At 42.8% G+C, this 18,162-nt stretch overlaps 1 protein-coding gene across 1 annotated transcript in view; it reads left to right on the forward strand.

Moving 5' to 3' along the window:
- The window catches only part of PIBF1 (progesterone immunomodulatory binding factor 1), a 132,210-nt gene extending 114,756 nt beyond the window's left edge, over window positions 1–17,454 (forward strand). The window contains exons 17-18 of the mRNA XM_063126002.1: window positions 12,845–13,018; window positions 17,206–17,454. Of these exons, the coding sequence (XP_062982072.1) occupies window positions 12,845–13,018; window positions 17,206–17,262 (231 nt within the window). The 3' untranslated portion in view covers window positions 17,263–17,454. The remainder of the gene's footprint in view (window positions 1–12,844; window positions 13,019–17,205) is intronic.
- The last annotated feature ends 708 nt before the right edge of the window (window positions 17,455–18,162 follow it).

Below are 18,162 nucleotides of genomic sequence, written 5' to 3' on the forward strand. Positions count from 1 at the left end.
CCCTCCCCAAAGAACTCTATTTTCTTTTATTGTGTCATATAAAATAAACATGTGCTGAATGTAATTCAGTTTTCAAGAAACATCGTTTGCATATGCTACAAAAATAAGCAAGGCTTATTGTAATGTAAATTCATAGGAAAGCAGCATAAAGCACCTCAGGTTTTGAATTAGAGGGAAACGTTCCACAAAACATAGGCAAAATTCATTTTGTTTGTTTGCCTTGAAAGAGTGAACTGGCCAGCTCATTATAAGAAAAGTACTTTGGAGAGAGGCAAACTTTATTTATTTTTAAAGGTAGGAATTTTAGGAGGAAATAGTTGGCAGTAAGATCATCCAAATATTTACAAGGTACTTAATTATATCCATTTTCCCCATGTTGACTGTGAATCTTTCAGTCATGTTGCAGTAGCTATCCAGCTGTGTCAATTTTTTAATTTCCCTGCATATTATCATATTTTAACATCACATATAAAATATGAATGGAAATATATTTATGAACCACCAAAACAGCCAGAGATACTTAATTGAAATAGACACATCTGGAAACATTTTCAACAGTTCCCCCCACCCCAAGGAATAGTTTCATGTATACTTCCATCCCAAAAGCATGCTTCTTGTAACTGAGAAATTAAAACTAAGAAGAAAATACTTTTGTTATAAATTAAGTTTGTTTGGGCCACATGACTTATATGTCAGATAAGATTGTAATTGGTTTAGATGCTTCTTGATAAACCAATTAAACACAGAGTAGCAAACTTACGAGTTTTACACAACACCTCTTTAGATAGGAAATGTAAACATTTGTGTATTAAAGGGGCACATGACAGAGAGAAAGAGAGAGATTCCACCATTATAAGCTCAAAATTCTACTACGTATAAAAATGACACCATTTCAACTAATGTCTTGAAGCCTGGCATTAATAAGCTACCTGATGATGTCTATAATTGTGCACAATTTTAACTGATCCAATACAAATACAGCAAATTAAGAAGTGCTGAAAATTGACGCATTTGTACTTTTTACGCCAAGATCCAGCTTGGTATATCATATATTTCTTTCACATTCTTGGAGGAACTAGTGATATACTTTATTCAGACTCGTCAAGGAGATGTACCTTTCATGGGTTTGGTGAAATTCTGAGCAGTGGTTTAAAAGTTACCAAGGTTGTTTTGCCCCTTGAAAGCCTATGGCAGCAGCTGCTGGCAAAGTTATGTTGGTTATGCTCATTTTCACTCTGAAGCTAGAATCCTGCGAGTGCTTCAAAGTTTTGAGAGGAACCCCAGTGTTCCTGTCAGTATTCCGGCAGTGGCGGAGTGGTAACAGGAAACTGTCAACTGAGATAAGAGTAAGGTAATTTTGAAGACTGAGAGAATCACACTCACTGATTGACAGATCACTGGTGAAGAGAGGGAGGAGAAGAAGAAAAAACTATGCTAGAATCCTGTGGAACCTTACTCAGAAGCAAGCTATTTCTGTCTAGAAACAAAGCCCTATGAAGAGAGACTGAAAGAACTGGGCATGTTTAGCCTGGAGAAGAGAAGATTGAGGGGAGACATGATAGCACTCTTCAAATACTTAAAAGGTTGTCACACAGAGGAGGGCCAGGATCTCTTCTTGATCCTCCCAGAGTGCAGGACACGGAATAACGGGCTCAAGTTAAAGGAAGCCAGATTCCGGCTGGACATCAGGAAAAACTTCCTGACTGTTAGAGCAGTGCGACAATGGAATCAGCTACCTAGGGGGTTGTGGGCTCTCCCACACTAGAGGCATTCAAGAGGCAGCTGGACAACCATCTGTCAGGGATGCTTTAGGGTGGATTCCTGCATTGAGCAGGGGGTTGGACTCGATGGCCTTGTAGGCCCCTTCCAACTCTGCTATTCTATGATTCTATGATTCTATGAATGTATCTATTCATTTGTACTCATCTACCCAGTGAATGAATTGTTTGTGTTTTGTCTTTTAGTGTGTGTGTTTTCTTTCAAAACACTACAATAATAAATTTCTTTTTAATAAAAAACAGGGAAATTCAGTGATCAAAAAACCCTGTTGGTTTAAACAAGAGTTAAGGCTATCTCATGCTCAAGCTCCACAAAGCCAGGAAATTGGAAGGTGCCTTAGCAGATGTGCTTCATGGTTAGTGATGATGTTGTGCAATGTCACAAATTGTAGGTATAGATCAACTTACAGGAAGATTCCTCTAGCATTACAGTAAGGTTCAGATGCTTCATAAAAATGGAGCATCTTTGCTAGGACAATCGAGAGATTATTTACTGGTCCCAGGCACTAAAACCTCCCCACCTAGATTTGGGCCTGAAAGACCTAGGAAAGTGGGGGTGCAGGGGGGGGGTAAGTTGTAAGCAAATACAATTTGTGACATTGCACAACAATATCACTGAACATGGGGCATGCCGGTTAAGGTGTCAGCCTTATCTTTCAGTTTCCTGGGTTTATGGTACTTGAGCCAACATAAGATACCCTTAAACTAGGGGCCCTTCCGCACGTCGTCCCCAGAGCGCATCTATTCGACCCCAGTGCACTCTGAGGATGATCCTGTGACTTGCCTGTAAAAGAAATGACGATGAGATGTCCTCGGCGCCGCTACCCAGCTTCCTGCTCCCCGCCCGGGACGGATAGCTTGTTTTGAAGAAGGCGGGGGAGAGAGCTTCTTCCGCTCTCTCCTCCGCTTTCTTCCACCGAGCTATCCGTCCCGTGCGGGGAGCAGGAAGCTGGGTAGTGGCGGCGGCGAGGACGTCTCATCGTCGTTTCTTTTACAGGCAAGTCACATGATCGTCCTCAGAGTGCACTGGGGTCGAATAGATGCGCTCTGGGGACGACGTGCGGAAGGGCCCCAGTTTTAAAATCTCTTCACTGGCTGCCAATTAGTTTCCGAGCAAAGTATAAAGTGTTGGTTATCACCTTTAAAGCCCTGCATGGTTTGGGTCCAAGTTACCTGCAGGATCGCCTTCCCCTGTACAATCCGCCCCGCACACTCAGGTCCTCTGGGAAGAACTTCCTTCAGCTGGCCAAAATTAGGCTGACAGGTATTATCCAGAGGACCTTCTCTTCTGCTGATCCCAGACTGTGGAATGGCCTGCTGGAGGAGATTATTATTATTATTATTATTATTATTATTATTATTATTAACTCTGCTCTTAAACCAGCCATTTTTTATATCACTGAATTATAATGTAAACACTTACATATTATCATCTTTCCTGCCCCATTATAGGAAAATAGCGAACATAGTGTACACCTTTATTTGTTTCTTTAATGCAGCATCCTGAAAATATTATAAAAAATTTTTTTGAGATTGTACAAGTAATTTGGGATATGTTCAGTGGGTGGGATCCACTTAGCTACATGTACACATTGACCCTGTTGAGTTGACCTGCTCAGCCCTGGTTAGACCACTAACCAACCGTGGTTATGTAACCACCATGATTAGGAATGGTTCACACGACCCACTAAGCCATAATGTATAGCTCAAAATACTTAACCATCATGGTTTAGCGAGTTGTCTGAACAGGACCATTCTGTCATTGAACCCACATCCCCCCTTTTTTTAAAAAGTCCCTTCAATTGCAACAGCAGTTTGGCATGAGAGTCTGTTGTTAAAGAAACATAAGTTCAAAAAAACCCTGGCCCTACACTTCTTTAGGTTCTAGCCACTGCACTTTCAACCCTGCACTGAAAAGCTTTAAAGCATCACAGAAGAAGTAGAACATACCCATTTGCTATGTCCTGCAAGTTGACATTCATACACTTTTTCTGAAAATTATGTCAACCTTCTGACTATACTACATATTCAAAGTTTACAAAAGATCAGCTTCCCCACTTTACAGAATAAAGCACTTTGTTCTTTCTGTAAATGTGCACTGTGGGTGATGATCTACTTCCATGTGCAAAACAGTGTCCATTTCCTAAACCTTTGCTATGTGCTCTTCTTAAAAGGGGGAGGTCACACAACGTTCACTACTGGGACTGATGTACATGACTCAGCAATATCCTCCTCCCTACCCAGTTCTCATATCAAGCTTCAATTCCTGGGTTGTTTAACGCAGGAATTGCCAGGGACAAGCAAAGCGACGAGCGCATTGTCCCTTGCGTGTTCATCATTTCCACTTTCTATTTAACAACGTAGGAACATCCCATTCCTGGGTTGTTTTGTGACATGCAAACCTGGAAATTCTGGGTAGTATATGGGTTAAATATCCTAGAGTTAACCCAACAAAAAACGATGGGCAATTGTGGAATTCAGAGTGGAAACAGCAAGCACGCAGGAGGCAGCGTGCTAATTGGTTCACTTGTTGCAATCCAGGAATTGCAGTGTGACATGCACTGGGCCAATGCCAGGGGCTGGCTCTGAACGTTCCCCCAGTTTAGCAGCAGGACTAGCTAAAAGTTATTGAAGGGGTCAGTGAGGTGAGGTCATTGGTAAGGAGCACTCTCCTTGCCTTCCATAAATAGATATGGTTCATTCTCCTCCATCCATGGAAGACCAAACATTTTCTTTGCTAGGAGAATGGCCAGTTAGGTGTCTCCAAGCCAGGCACCTTTCCACCGTGCCTGGGTCCAGCTCCAGCTGAGAGCCCCCTCCCTCCTGCTACCAACTGTCTCTGGAGAGGCCACCAGTGAGGGAGGTAGCAGCAGCCAGGCACCTCTCCACCGTGCCTGGGTCCAGCTCCTGCTGAGAGCCCCCTCCCTCCTGCTACCAACTGTCACTGCAGAGGCCACCAGTGAGGGAGGTAGCAGCAGCCAGGCACCTCTCCACCATGCCTGGGTCCAGCTCCAGCTGAAAGCCCCCTCCCTCCTGCTACCAACTGTCACTGCAGAGGCCACCAGTGAGGGAGGTAGCAGCAGCCAGGCACCTCTCCACCATGCCTGGGTCCAGCTCCAGCTGAAAGCCCCCTCCCTCCTGCTACCAACTGTCACTGCAGAGGCCACCAGTGAGGGAGGTAGCAGCAGCCAGGCACCTTTCCACCGTGCCTGGGTCCAGCTCCAGCTGAGAGCCCCCTCCCTCCTGCTACCAACTGTCTCTGGAGAGGCCACCAGTGAGGGAGGTAGCAGCAGCCAGGCACCTCTCCACCATGCCTGGGTCCAGCTCCAGCTGAAAGCCCCCTCCCTCCTGCTACCAACTGTCACTGCAGAGGCCACCAGTGAGGGAGGTAGCAGCAGCCAGGCACCTCTCCACCATGCCTGGATCCAGCTCCAGCTGAGAGCCCCCTCCCTCCTGCTGTCATCTGTAACTGCTGAACTTTGCAACTAAGATTGTAGTGCCTGAATTTGCTTTCCTTTCCCCCCTCCTCCTCCCTCCCAATCCCCTTTCCTTTTGTGTCATGTCTTTTAGATTGTAAGCCTGTGGGCAGGGACTGTCAAGAAATACTTTTGTAAGCCGCCGTGAGAGCCTTTTTTGGCTGAATGGCGGCATAAAAATCCTTAAATAAATAAAAATAAAAATAAACATGGAAGACTCATGCTACAGTACCTGCCCAAAGAGAGAGGAGATGACAAGAGCAAGAGGGTAGTATTCTCCCTTACGAGCCCGCCCGTCCTCTGAGATCTTCAGGGGAGGCCCTTCCCTCGGTCCCTCCACCATCACAGGCATGACTGGTGGGAACACGGCTCTGAAACTCCCTTCGCAAGGAAGTTAGATTAGCTCCCTCCTTGGTGTGTTTCCAGATGCAGGCTACAACTTTTCTGTTCCAGCTGGCCTTTGGGAGATAATCTGGAACTCAGATAACGCATTGTTTATATATTTGACTTTTTTAAAAAAAATTAATAATAATCCTATTTTAAATGTTTTTAAATATTTTAAATGTTTTAATATTGTAGCATGTTTAAATTTTTGTTTTTAATTTTTGTATATCTCTGTGTTTTAACTGTACATGTTTTAATTTGTAAAGCCGCTTGGGCTCCCAGTATTAGGGAAAAGGCGGGATGATGATGATGATGATGATGATGATGATGATGATGATGATGATGATGATGATAGTGTGGGGTTGTCTAATGTGGTGGGCGTTGGCTAAGTGTTTGTGTGTCTGTGATTTGTGGTGGTGGCGGTGACTGTCTTTGTGTGCGTGTTTCTTTTGTTTCGGGGTTTATGTGTATGAGAGACCGGGCAAGGAAGGAAGGAAGGGTTCTGAACAGGTTTTTATGATTTTGGGGGGTTACTTTAAAATCTTTGCAAACTCCTTTTGGTTTTGGTTTTTATTTTGCCTTTAAAGAAAACACAGCTTTTCTTTTGTGTTTTGGCCATTTCCTTAATGGGGCTCTGAGACTTTTGTCATGAGGATGAAGACATGGACGAGGATAAGGATGGCTGTGTGCATTCCTTCCACTTGATTCTCTACACAATAGGAATTGTTGCTAGAACAGGAGAATGTGGGTCCAAAGGAGTGCTTTCATGTGACTGTGGATGCCCCCCTCCTCTTCACACTCATTATCTCAGTTTCCCCTTTTCCAGCTGCTACTCACTCAAAGCAAAACTTATAACTTTTGTTCCGCCCTAATGCTTACTTTTGTATAGGACAAAGTAAGATCAAGTGTTTTGCATCAACATGAAACTGCTAGGAAATGACATCTTGGGACTTGGAGTGCCATGTCACCAATACGTGGGTGACACTAAAGGTGTAAATTAACACATCAAAGCTGGGATGATTGGGTTATTGCTGATTATTACTGTAGTGAATGGTTACTTTGTCTTTCACAGATATCACCAGCTGATGTCATTGTTTCTTTCCATTGCCCTTAGCTCCGTCCCCCCCCCCACTCTCTCAAATACACCACATGACCTGCTAGGAATGGCTGAGAGATTAGTTTGGTTTGCATTTCAATTTTCAATGCGAACTGACCAAATTTGCACTTTTCAAACTCAAACAAGAACCAGAAGGCAATTTGCCATGAAAACCTATACAGTTCCAAAGTTTGTAATGCAGTTTGCAAAAACAAATACACCTAAAATACATACACTTAGAGAAAAAGCATCACCCAAAATGCATATGCATATATATGTGTGTGTGTGTGCGCGCGCGTGTGTGTGCGTGCACAATGAATTTAATATTGGAAAAATAAGAACCTGAGCAAAGTTACGCTTGACAAATTCACCGATCCCTATGTCTTGCTTAGGGCTAAGAGCACTGCACGCATTTGATGACGTGCATTCGGGTACACCACACCTTACGTTACAAAATATCTGTTAGTCTTTAAGGGGCCACAAGACTCTTTGACGTAGTTCACACATAACGAGAAGCCACCATGGGTGAATTTCCCCACAGTTTCTCGTCATGCCGGTGGCTGCCATTTTGAGCCACAGTGGGGACACAACCTAGTTTGTCATTACGTCTGAACACAGCGAGAATGGGTTGTTTTACGGTTGTGGGTGACTTGTCAACCATCCCTCGCTGGCTTTGCACATGATGACAAGCTACAGCGCAGTTCAAATACTCAAAATGGTGGCCAACACCACAGTGAGAAACCCTGTGGGGAAATACATCCACATTAAATGCAAACCAGGCCTGTAATTGTGTAGGAACTGTGCTTGTTTTGTTTGTTCATTCAATGTATATCCCACCCCGTAAGGGTTGGGGTGGGTGATAATGCTGTCATCATGAATTATTTAACTGTATATTGCCTTATCCCACCTACTCTTGGCTATCAAAAGTTAATTTAAACAACGGTGTTTTACATCACTTCTCGGAGACATGGGCTTTAAGTTTGTTTGCTGCAGGACACTGACTTGGTTTGCATGTAACGACAGTGTGGGTTGAGTATGGGTTGTTGAATTCTGGGTTTTCATTATGTGTGAACCCAGAACTATAGATTGTTAACCAGAAACAACCCTGGGGAGATAACCCATGGCTTTTTGTTGGTTTATTGTTCAAACCCAGAATCATGGGTTGTTTCACCCGGCTACAGAGGTAGTGAGCAAGAGTGGTTAAAACAAAAACAAAAAACAGCCACTCTGCTTGCCAGTACTACTGGAGTACAAAGGCGTTGGAAATGCAGGAAGGGAATGGGCAATGAAAGAGGGAATCTAACAACCCAGTAATTGAAAAAATAACCTGCAGTTTTCACAATCATCTGGTAGACTAATCATGGGTAAGGCAACAACCTATACTCTGGGTTGTTGTTGCGTGTGAACCGGGTCTCTTAAATGATGTATGAAAGAATAAGTTACAATCTTCAGTATTTTTATAGAATAGGAGCTGCTTTATGATGAGACAGACCATGGGTCCTTCTAGCCCAGTATTGTCAACACTGACTGGCAGTGGCTTTCCAGGGTTCCAGTCAGGAGTTTTTCCTGCCCTACTTGGAGATGCCAAGGATTACACCTGGGACCTTCTGCCTGCAAAGCAGGTGCTCTACCACTGAACCACGGCCCCTATCAAAAGAGCATTCAATCACACACACACACACAGAAACCACTCTTTATTTTCTCAAATATTATTAGCTCAGATTCTGTGGTGAAAATTAAGGCCTTTATGTCTCATACAAGGCTATGCTGATTAACAAAGAGTTAGAAAGGTTTAGCTTGATTTTCTCTCTGCTGCCTTTGAGTTGGCCTCTCTCCAGGAGATACGTTGGCCAAATAGCTATTAAAAGATTGCTTTGTCTTCTCTGAAACTAAACTTTTATCAGCCGGAGAATTACTTACTACTGTCATTTTAAAGTTTACTTTCAACGTCTCTTCAATCACCATAAGGTGCAGCAAAGTTCTGTTCGTTAGCATAGTTGCTACTATAAAAAAAAAACATTGTTTGCATCCCAATCCTGAACATATTTGGAAGTTCTGTTGATTTCCATAGCTTCCAAGTAGTAGGTATGCTTTGGATTGCAACCTTGGTCCTTTAAAGATGAAGTATGTGCTTGTAATATAATTGTCCTGGTTATTTTCATCAAGACATTTTGTCTATGCATTGCTTTGGCAACATCTCTGCAGAGTTTACAACTTTCAGCAACATGTTGGTATCAGTTATGCAGTCCTTTGAAACAGCTGCTGTGTAGTTGAGCTGTTTTGACATGCCACTACACATGGCTGAATTATGCAAATAGTTACAATATTAAATGACTGAGCAATAAGAAGAATGCACCCAGTGGATGAAGTGGTTTGGTGTGCTTTAGGGTTTGGGATGGTAGCACGAGGAGCTCATAACTGAAATATTGGGCATTAATTTAGTAGACGTAATCATCGCTACAACAAAGCCTGCCTATTTTTACCTTTTCAGCAAAAGAATGTACATCCTATGGTATTATAGAACTGCTTATAAGCGATTGTGAATGAGGAATGGTATGCTTTCATCCTTCAAGGCGCATTTTCCTTACTGTAACTAAAGCAATGTGTGAATCAGTGTAAAGCTCAGGCCAAACTTAAGATGTCTGTTAATGCACATTCTTCTACAACTTGCAGAGATCTTCTTGCCATCTTCTGTCATCAAACTGTAAATGTTTGTTTTAGACACCGATGTCTCATGACCAATTCAAGCCTCTTTATGTTTCCCTGAAGACCAAATCATTGTAAAATGGAATAACATCTCCAGAGATGGGAAATGACAGACTGAAACCCAAAGTAGGGCCTTCATGCCTGAATGGCTCTGTTAACTTACTATTCCCCAATTTCTGATAAGAGAGAGCACCTTTTTTAAAAAAACTGGAATTGAAGGCATGCGTCTTTCTCACACTTAGAAGTGAATATGATAAAATTGGGATTATCCTCCAATATAGTTCTGTCTGAATCACTTTTCTGATCAGATTTCCTGAACGAAAGGAGACTAGCCCAGAGCAGTGACTCATGCAGAAATGCAAATGACAGCCGCCTTGTGTGGGTGGTGAAATCTGCTGTGGCTTTACATTGGGGATGATTAGTTGATCCAGTCATACCTAATGGAGATATACCAGAATTGCCTACCTTCAGCAAAAGCTGATTGAGAAGAGGCAAAGCCACAGCAGTAAGTCATGCAGAGACACTGCAGGCAGCCTCCTCCATGGATAGAGTCCTTGTGCTCATAAGAGACTTCAATACATTTCTCATGTCACCGTTCTTTTGCGGCAGACACCAGGAGGAAATGCAGTGCACCCACTGATGTCTTTAACATTTAACTAATTCCTCACAGCACATGGATGTGCCCCAGCACAGAGTTTGGGAATTACTGTGTTAACTGCTCATACCCATAACATATTCAGTGCAGTTCCATTTATCCAAAAGCATGTAGAGCTACAAGAAACTTTGCAACGGGTGCTCTCAGGAACAATGAAAAAAATAATGTGGGAAGTAGGGAGATGCGAAAGGACAGTGCCAGCTTCCGGTTTCGGGTGGCCCTTGGGCAAAACAGCCTCGGTGGACTCATAAGGTTATAAGAAGTGCCATGCTGGTCAGACCGAGGGTGCATCGAGTCCAGCACTCTGTTCACACAGTGGCCAACCAGCCATCGGCCAGGGACGAACAAGCAGGACACGGTGCAACAGCACCCTCCCATCCATGTTCCCCAGCAACTGGTGCATACCAGGCTTACTGCCTCAGATACTGGAGGTAGCACATAACCATCAGAGCTAGTAGCCATTGATAGCCTTCGCCTAATTCCATAATTTAATTATGCGCTTTGTGAAGAAGTACTTTCTTTTATTTGTCCTGGATCTCCCACCAATCAGCTTCCTGGGATGACCCTGGGTTCTAGTATCCTCTCCACATTCTCCACACCACGCATAGTTTTGCTCACCTCTATCAGGTCTCCCCTTAGCCTCCTTTTTCAAAGCTAACCAATCCCACCTAATGTAACCTTCCCTCATAGGGGAGGTGCTCCAGCCCCTTAATCATTTTAGTTGCCCTTTGCTGCACTTTTTCCAGCTCTATGATATCCTTTTTTTAGGTGTGGTGACCAGAACTGTACACAGTATTCTAACTGTGGTCGCACCATAGATTTGCATAAGGACAATACGACTCTGGCCGTTTTATTCTCAATTCCTTTTCTTGCACCCGTCTTGACAGTGGCGCTTTGGCACCTGGCTCCTACACTTGCGTTCCTTCCCGGCAGACGGGAAGTGCGAACTTTCCCTGCGGCGCTGAGGGTGAAAGGAACAAGGGAGCAGGAACGAGGCAGCCAGTGGCAGCCAGGAGGACAAGGAGAGGAACACCGGGCGCCCGAACCACCTCTCCTCGTTCTGACCTCTCTCTGGCTGCCTTTTCCTTCCTGCCCCCCCCCCCTGCTTTTTATCTATATCTGTGCACCTGTGCAGATACAGACAATAACAATTATAAAGGGGAGGAACGGGCCCCTTTCCTCTCCCCCCCATTTTTTTAATTTATTATTTTCCACAAGGCACAGGGCGCTTTTGAGGTCCGCCCTCTTCCCTGTCCAGCCCATGGCGACCAATCAGGGGGCGCCATGGGCTGTGACAAGCCTCCGCTGCCCAAAAAGTCGGGTTAAGTGCCTGACTTTTTTCCGCAGTTTCTGGGGTTTGCCCCCCCCTTGATGGCTTCACAATGGCGGCTGCATCATGTAGGTGACATGCCGCTACTGAGAAGCCACCCCGGGGCAAACCCTTTGTGTAGACATGCCCCTTTTAATGCCTAACATGGAGTTTGCCTTCTTTACAGCTGCCGCACACTGGGTTGACATTTTCATCAAGCTGTCCACCACTGTCCCAAGATCGCTTTCTTGGTTGGTCACCGCCAGCTCAGGTCCCATCAGGTGATAGGCTACCTTCTCACCAGCTGCTATTGGTCCCCCATCCTCTTTCTCATCATTGTGTGCTTGACAGGCAGAGAGCCAATGAGCAAGTAGACAGTGTCATCTACTGCTTTTCTTTCTCACCGCCCTTGTTGCCCAGGCCAGAGTGAGGAGCAGCTGAACAAGCAATGGTGAAGAGAAGGAGCAAGTCCAAGGGGCTGTTCTCAGTGGGGCCTTGTTGCCGGCCCTGCAGAAGGGAGACCCAAATCATGGCCCGCCCATGAAGTTCGCTGGATGACCTTGGGTCAGTCACTGTCTCTCAGCCTAACCTACCTCATGAGGTTGTCATGAGGATAAATGTAATAAATAAAATTCTCTTTGCCCCAACAGAAGAAAACATGGTTTACTACAATGTGTGATTACTACAGGTATGTTACAAAATTCGGCTTTTATGGTGATGCCATGAAATGTTTTACCATACACTCCACATGTTGTTTGTGTCAGCTAAAGAAGTGATGAAAGTTTGCCTTTCTTAACCAAATAATGTATTTAATAAGGACAGAATTTCTGCTGTGCACTATATTGTTGTCACTGTACTTTTCAGTGGTCTTGAAGCTTTCTCAGAAATGGCTTTTCTGTACCAGAGAGGGAAGCTCATCTCCTTAACACTTTTTTGTACTTTTATTTTTGCACTGCGTTTTTCTCCTGGGTGTACCCTTCCCTTCTTTTCTGGGAGTAATAAAGTATTTTTTCCCTTTTACATATACATCTGCCTTTGTAATATGTGCTGCTTTATTCCAACCATCTGACTGTTATTTGTAAGCATGCAGATTGGATTAGCCAAGCTGGTCTTCTCTTTCAAAACAAACCTTTAAAAAGAATTGTTTTAAAATAAATGGCAGCTTAATTGAAAAGAAGCTAGTGGGATGCTTAACAGTGCTCTGTAAATCTTTTTCTATTATAGCATTTCAGAATGATGAGCTATTTATATAAATCTTATGTGCCTTTTGTTTTATTACTTCCTTTATGTAGTGGTTTCACATAAGTAATCAGACCAGAAAGGAAGATAACCATTCTTGTTTTGCAGTAATGGATCCATAGTTTGGTTCGGTGAATAGAAAATGCATACTCTATCTCTAGTAGTTGGTCTTAAGGTTTGGTTTATTTTTATTTGTTTTAGGAACTTGCTGTGATGAAACAGATGTTGATGAGTCTTCATGGCAAACCCCAAGGAGACAGTTTGCCTCAGAAACAGAACAGAAGTCTGCCTGCAAAATCCATTTCTAGTCCATCAGCCCATTTACCTTTAGAACATGAGGAAGGAAGTGTGTTTGCACCCAAACCAACATTATTTGTAAGTGCAGTAACGTTTAAAGATCTGTAAATTTTGTTTCAATCGTGACAAGCTGGTGAGGTTGGATACAGTGGAATGGGCAAGATAAAAAGTACATTTTTAAAATTATTATTAATTATATGTTTAAAACACCCTTCCACCAGGAAGCTCAAAGCAGCATACATGGTCCTCCCACCAATCCTGTGAGGTAGGCTAAGCTGAAAGAGAGTGACTGACACAAGGTCATCCAGTGAACATCATGACTGACTGGGGACTGGAACCCAGGTCTCCCCCTATACTGTTACCACTACACCACACTGGCTTTCAGTGAAGCGTTCCTAAGCAGGCTGCTCAAGTGACCAACATGAATCATAGGTTTCCTTAGAGTGGTGATCTGTGTCCCCAGTTTAAGTCCAACAATCTAACCACTACACCAGACTGACTCTTAATAAACCAAACCCCACAAAACGTTCTGGAAGATGCAATCTTTTAAGCAGAGTAATCCAATTAATAGTTTTTTACCCTTTCTTAGCTCAAAATATTAGCTCCTTCCAAGGAGTAATTGGTTGCTGAAGACAGAATCCACCAGTAGCCAGTAACCGATGACTGTGTATAAATGTCTGTTGATAAAGTATGATTGTTATGGAAAGGAAAAGGTATGTCACTTGAACTCTTATTTTATATTGGGGCTGCTTCACACAAAGTTAATTTCCTACAATTTTTCACAAGAAAATTGCATATACCCTGCCATGGGGTAAGTGCACATAAGTCTATTTCACTATGTGAACACATGGCAGATAGCCTGAAATCACAGCAGACTTCCACAGAATACACGGTATAAGACACACAAGCAGTTGTCACATGTAACACATGATGTAACGATTTGGGCCTGAGATAATGAATGGAACATTCTTCCTGTATGAAACAACTCTTTAGGTTAAATAGGTGAGTTAAGGAGTGGCCAAAAAAATAATGCTGGGAAATGGATTTGCAACAGTGGGAGGAAAATCCCTGCCAAAATAGATAGCAAAGGTGATTAGGAAATAATACATAAGTCCAATGTAACAGTGCCTTGGATACAGAGTGGACATCACAGTTAATGCACTTCATTAGACTTCTTTGACTAATGAGTAAATGATGCTACAAGCTTTATCAGTGGTGAAACAGCCTGCCTTGTAAGGTGGTGGACTCTATTTTGTTTCACTTCTTAGAATGAGACATGTCACAACCAATTTACATTTTGTTAGAGGTTTTAGAAGAGCAATCCTATAGCCTCTAGAGAGAGTCTCGGGGGACATAGGATAATTTGGATACCTGGATTGGAGGACGGAGACTGCACTCCAACCATAGATCCAGAAATCTGTGCTCCGCGTCCCCTTTTCCTCACAGTTGGCGTAGAGTGAACCATGCCAGCTGCCTCTCTGAGGTCACAGAGGTGATCTTGGAGAGGGGATAAAGGGGGCGTGCCAGTGGCTGGGGAGGGATGGGGACTTGGAAAGCTAAGATACAATGTATCCCAAGGCCTCCCCACCCTCCTTCCCTCCCCCTCCACAACACCCCAGCTAGATGGGCAAAAAAGCCCATCTAACCAAAATGCAGAGCTGGTGGAGCATAGAGTTAAAGATGCTGTAATAATGGGTTTCCTGCATCAGCAAGGGGTTAGACTAGAAGTCCTTTGAAGATTCTTCCTACTCTATAATTTTATGTCATCTAGTCCATAGTACGATGTTTGTTAAATGGCCATTCTGTAGTTTTAGCTTCAAAACCTTGGGCAATTTTGGAGGAGATGCAGAGAGATCAGAAGGAATTATCTCTGTTAAACACAATCTGAGCATAAGGTACCTGTTTGACTTTGGTGTGGGCCTGCTTTGCGTATCCTCTGTATCTTTTTTTGTCAGTGAGCCTTAAAGGAAAAAATGGTAGTGGCATAGCATTGTTACCTTTTGTAACTGGCACCACTAACTTTTAAGCATTCCCCCGACATCTTGATTACTACATTATTTAGTAGTTCTGTGTGTTTCACCTCATTGTATTTTCCCTCAACTTTTCCTTAGTATCCTCCTGAGTTAAAGATTTTTTGGTATTCTTTACTTAAAATTTACTATGATTTGTTATTAAAGCTTAAAAAGCTATTTCTTCCCAGAATTGTGTGTATTCAGCTCAGATTCTGTGCACAAAATATGGTGTTAAGCGCAGAATTTAGCATCCTAAGAATAGCAGAAAATCCATTGGTATAAGGGAGGGAGAATCTAAAGTGACTCAACATCCTTTTCAGTGGAATGTGTGTGCGTGTGTGGGCGGGGTCTTTTTACCCTCTCCTCCACTTCGGACCCCAGATCTAGCTTCCTACACCCCCTCCCATTGGTTCCAGGGCTGATGTATTTTTGCTGCTGCTTTGGGGACATGTTGGGGAACAGAAGGGCTTTGGATCCTGTGGATCTCAGCCTTTCCCTGATCTGCCCCAAACATGCCTCATTTTGGCCCTCTCCAAGGTCAGAGCATTGCTGTTGGTGAGGCAAAGGCTGCAACTGTTTCCGTGCTCACAACGGGGAGGCTTGCAAGAGCAGATCTGTATTCTTTCCACTGGGACACCTTCCCAGAGACCAAGGGATTACAGCCTAAAAACATGTTCAGACTTCTAGGAGTGATAATAGTGGGAAGGCAGCCCTTTCAAACAAAACCGGGCACTTCTTCTGGAGGTTTCAAACCATCACTGTTATTTATAACCTTCCTGCTGCTGAGCATGTTCATTCATGTACACTCACAGTGATTGGAACACAGATGGACACACCCTGTCCCCACCTCGTAAATGTGTGGCTGGCAAGGGATCAGCAATTTAATTCAGGTAACCCATGACCAAAGAAATTCAGAGTGAAGAAGCCCCCCCAAAGACTGTGAAGATCAGCTTGAAAATGTATGGGCAATGCCTGCTGAAATCTCAGAGATGAGGCTGAACGCAAAGCAGCGATGAAGTCTTCATTGCTTTGCATAGTTCTTTGGCTCTTCCTGGGACTTGTACAACCAAACTAGATTACAGAAAATGAGCAAACACATGCAAATGTGTTTGGGCAAAGTTCTGTAGCAGGTTAGACAGCTGGGCCTGAGGAGCTGTCTGTCAAGAAGAAGGCCCCTCCTCTGTGGTAGAATCAGAGAAGGGAGGAAGAGATCCCAGGCTCACAATCAGTTGGAACTTGCCAGTTCGGAGCAGGCAGTTAGCGTTAGAGAAAGAGAGAAGGTGGTGTGGATTCAAGTTAGTGTAGCTAAGGATTGTAGCAAGTCTGCATGTTGATCCTTGTTTTCCATCCATGAGACCTGCCTTTTTCCCTATCAATAAATAAGCCCCATTTTAGATAGTCAGCCATTAAACAAAATGGAGACAATAGTCCAGAAAACAGAAGAAGGTTAGGTTTGGGAAGGGCACTATGAGAGATCTGGGGAAAAGCAAAGTCAGGATTATTCGGACCATGGTATTTCCGATCTCCATGTATGGATGTGAAAGTTGAACAATGAAAAAGGTGGATAGGAGGAAGATCAGCTCATTTGAAATGTGGTGTTGGAGGAGAGTTTTGCAGATACTGCAGACCATGAAAAAGAAAAATAAGTGGCTTCTATTACAAATTAAGCCAGAACTCTCACTGGGAGCAAAAATGGTGAAACTGAGACTATCCTACTTTGGACATATGATAAGAAGAAATGACTCATTAGAAAAGACAATAATGCTAGGAAAAGCAGAAGGTAGAAGGAAAAGAGGGAAATCAAACAAGAGATGGATTGATTCCATAAAGAAATGAAGTTACAAGATCTGAATAGGGTGGTTTACAACAGATGCTGGAGATCGCTGATTCATAGGGTCGCCACAAGTTGAAGTCGACTTGAAGGCACAAAACTACTACTGTTAGATATTCCGTAGATCCAGAGGCATGATTTTAAAGATGCCTTGCTTCCTCACAGACTTACCCCATGATGACTCATTCTCAATTCTGCTTATTGTGTTCAGATTTCCCTGACCCAATCTGGGAAATATGTTAAACTAGGAATGGTGGTAGACTTTGGGTATTATTAGTTTATTGGTATTGCAGAGCATTGTAGGTCATAGGGAGATGGTCTGTGACGGAAGAAGGTAGTTGCAGAAGTGTTAGGCAGGTTGTACGCTTATACTGTTGCCTATTGGTTTGCTATCTCAACTATACATCCCTTTTCTTTAACAGACAAATGAAGCTCCACTACAATGGCTGAAGAAGGCAAAGCAGAAAAAAGCATCCTAGATTATTATTCCAAGAAAAAATGTGGATCATCATAATCATGTACTGAAACGTCTTATTTAAGCAACTCTATTTTTGTACCAGCATTTTAACTCCTTTTATTTTAATACGGTTATGGCAACACAAGTTTAAAGAGAACTTGCGGGGCTACATTTGTGATATTTCAGAGTTCATACACCAATCCATGTGCTTAAATGATGCTAATAAAGACATTTGAATTTAATACGCTCAGATTGTATTTTATTTAGGAATTCATTTTATGTAATAACTTTTAGTACTGAGATTCAAGCCCCATTTCTATTACTCTGACTTTGTGGAATGAAAATGATATCTTTGTAGGTAATATTACATACATACTTCTTTATTACGATCCATAGATCCATGAAAAAAACAAGAATCAAACATGAAATCATACAGTTAGAGCTATTATCAACTTTCGTCTAATACACAGAGAGCTCTAATCCTGGCCGCCACTGTAAGAAATTTAGCAACAGCCAAAGTTACTCTTGAGGACTTATCTTCCAACAGAAACTTAACATAAAATTTGTCTGAACTATTGTAGGTAATATTTATAGATATCCTGCTTTGTAAGGATAAATCACTAGCTGGTGGCAAGAGTTTAAGTTCAACTGAAAGGACAACATTTTTTTTACTTATTACTAAAATGTGGATCCACCTAAGAGAGCACTTTTTTTCAGACAGGTTCTGTACCTTTAATAACTGAAGGTAAGCAGAAATTCACTAGGTACAGTTTTCCTATCACTGGTTTAGTTCAGATAAATCCAAATCCATGGTATTTATTTATTTATTATTTATTTATTTATTACATTTTTATACCACCCAATAGCCTCAGGCTCACATGCTCCCTTCTTCTTCCTCTCACATGCTCCAATTCACTTACTT

Source organism: Elgaria multicarinata, chromosome 5 (assembly GCF_023053635.1).
Source record: "Elgaria multicarinata webbii isolate HBS135686 ecotype San Diego chromosome 5, rElgMul1.1.pri, whole genome shotgun sequence".
NCBI lineage: Eukaryota > Metazoa > Chordata > Lepidosauria > Squamata > Anguidae > Elgaria > Elgaria multicarinata.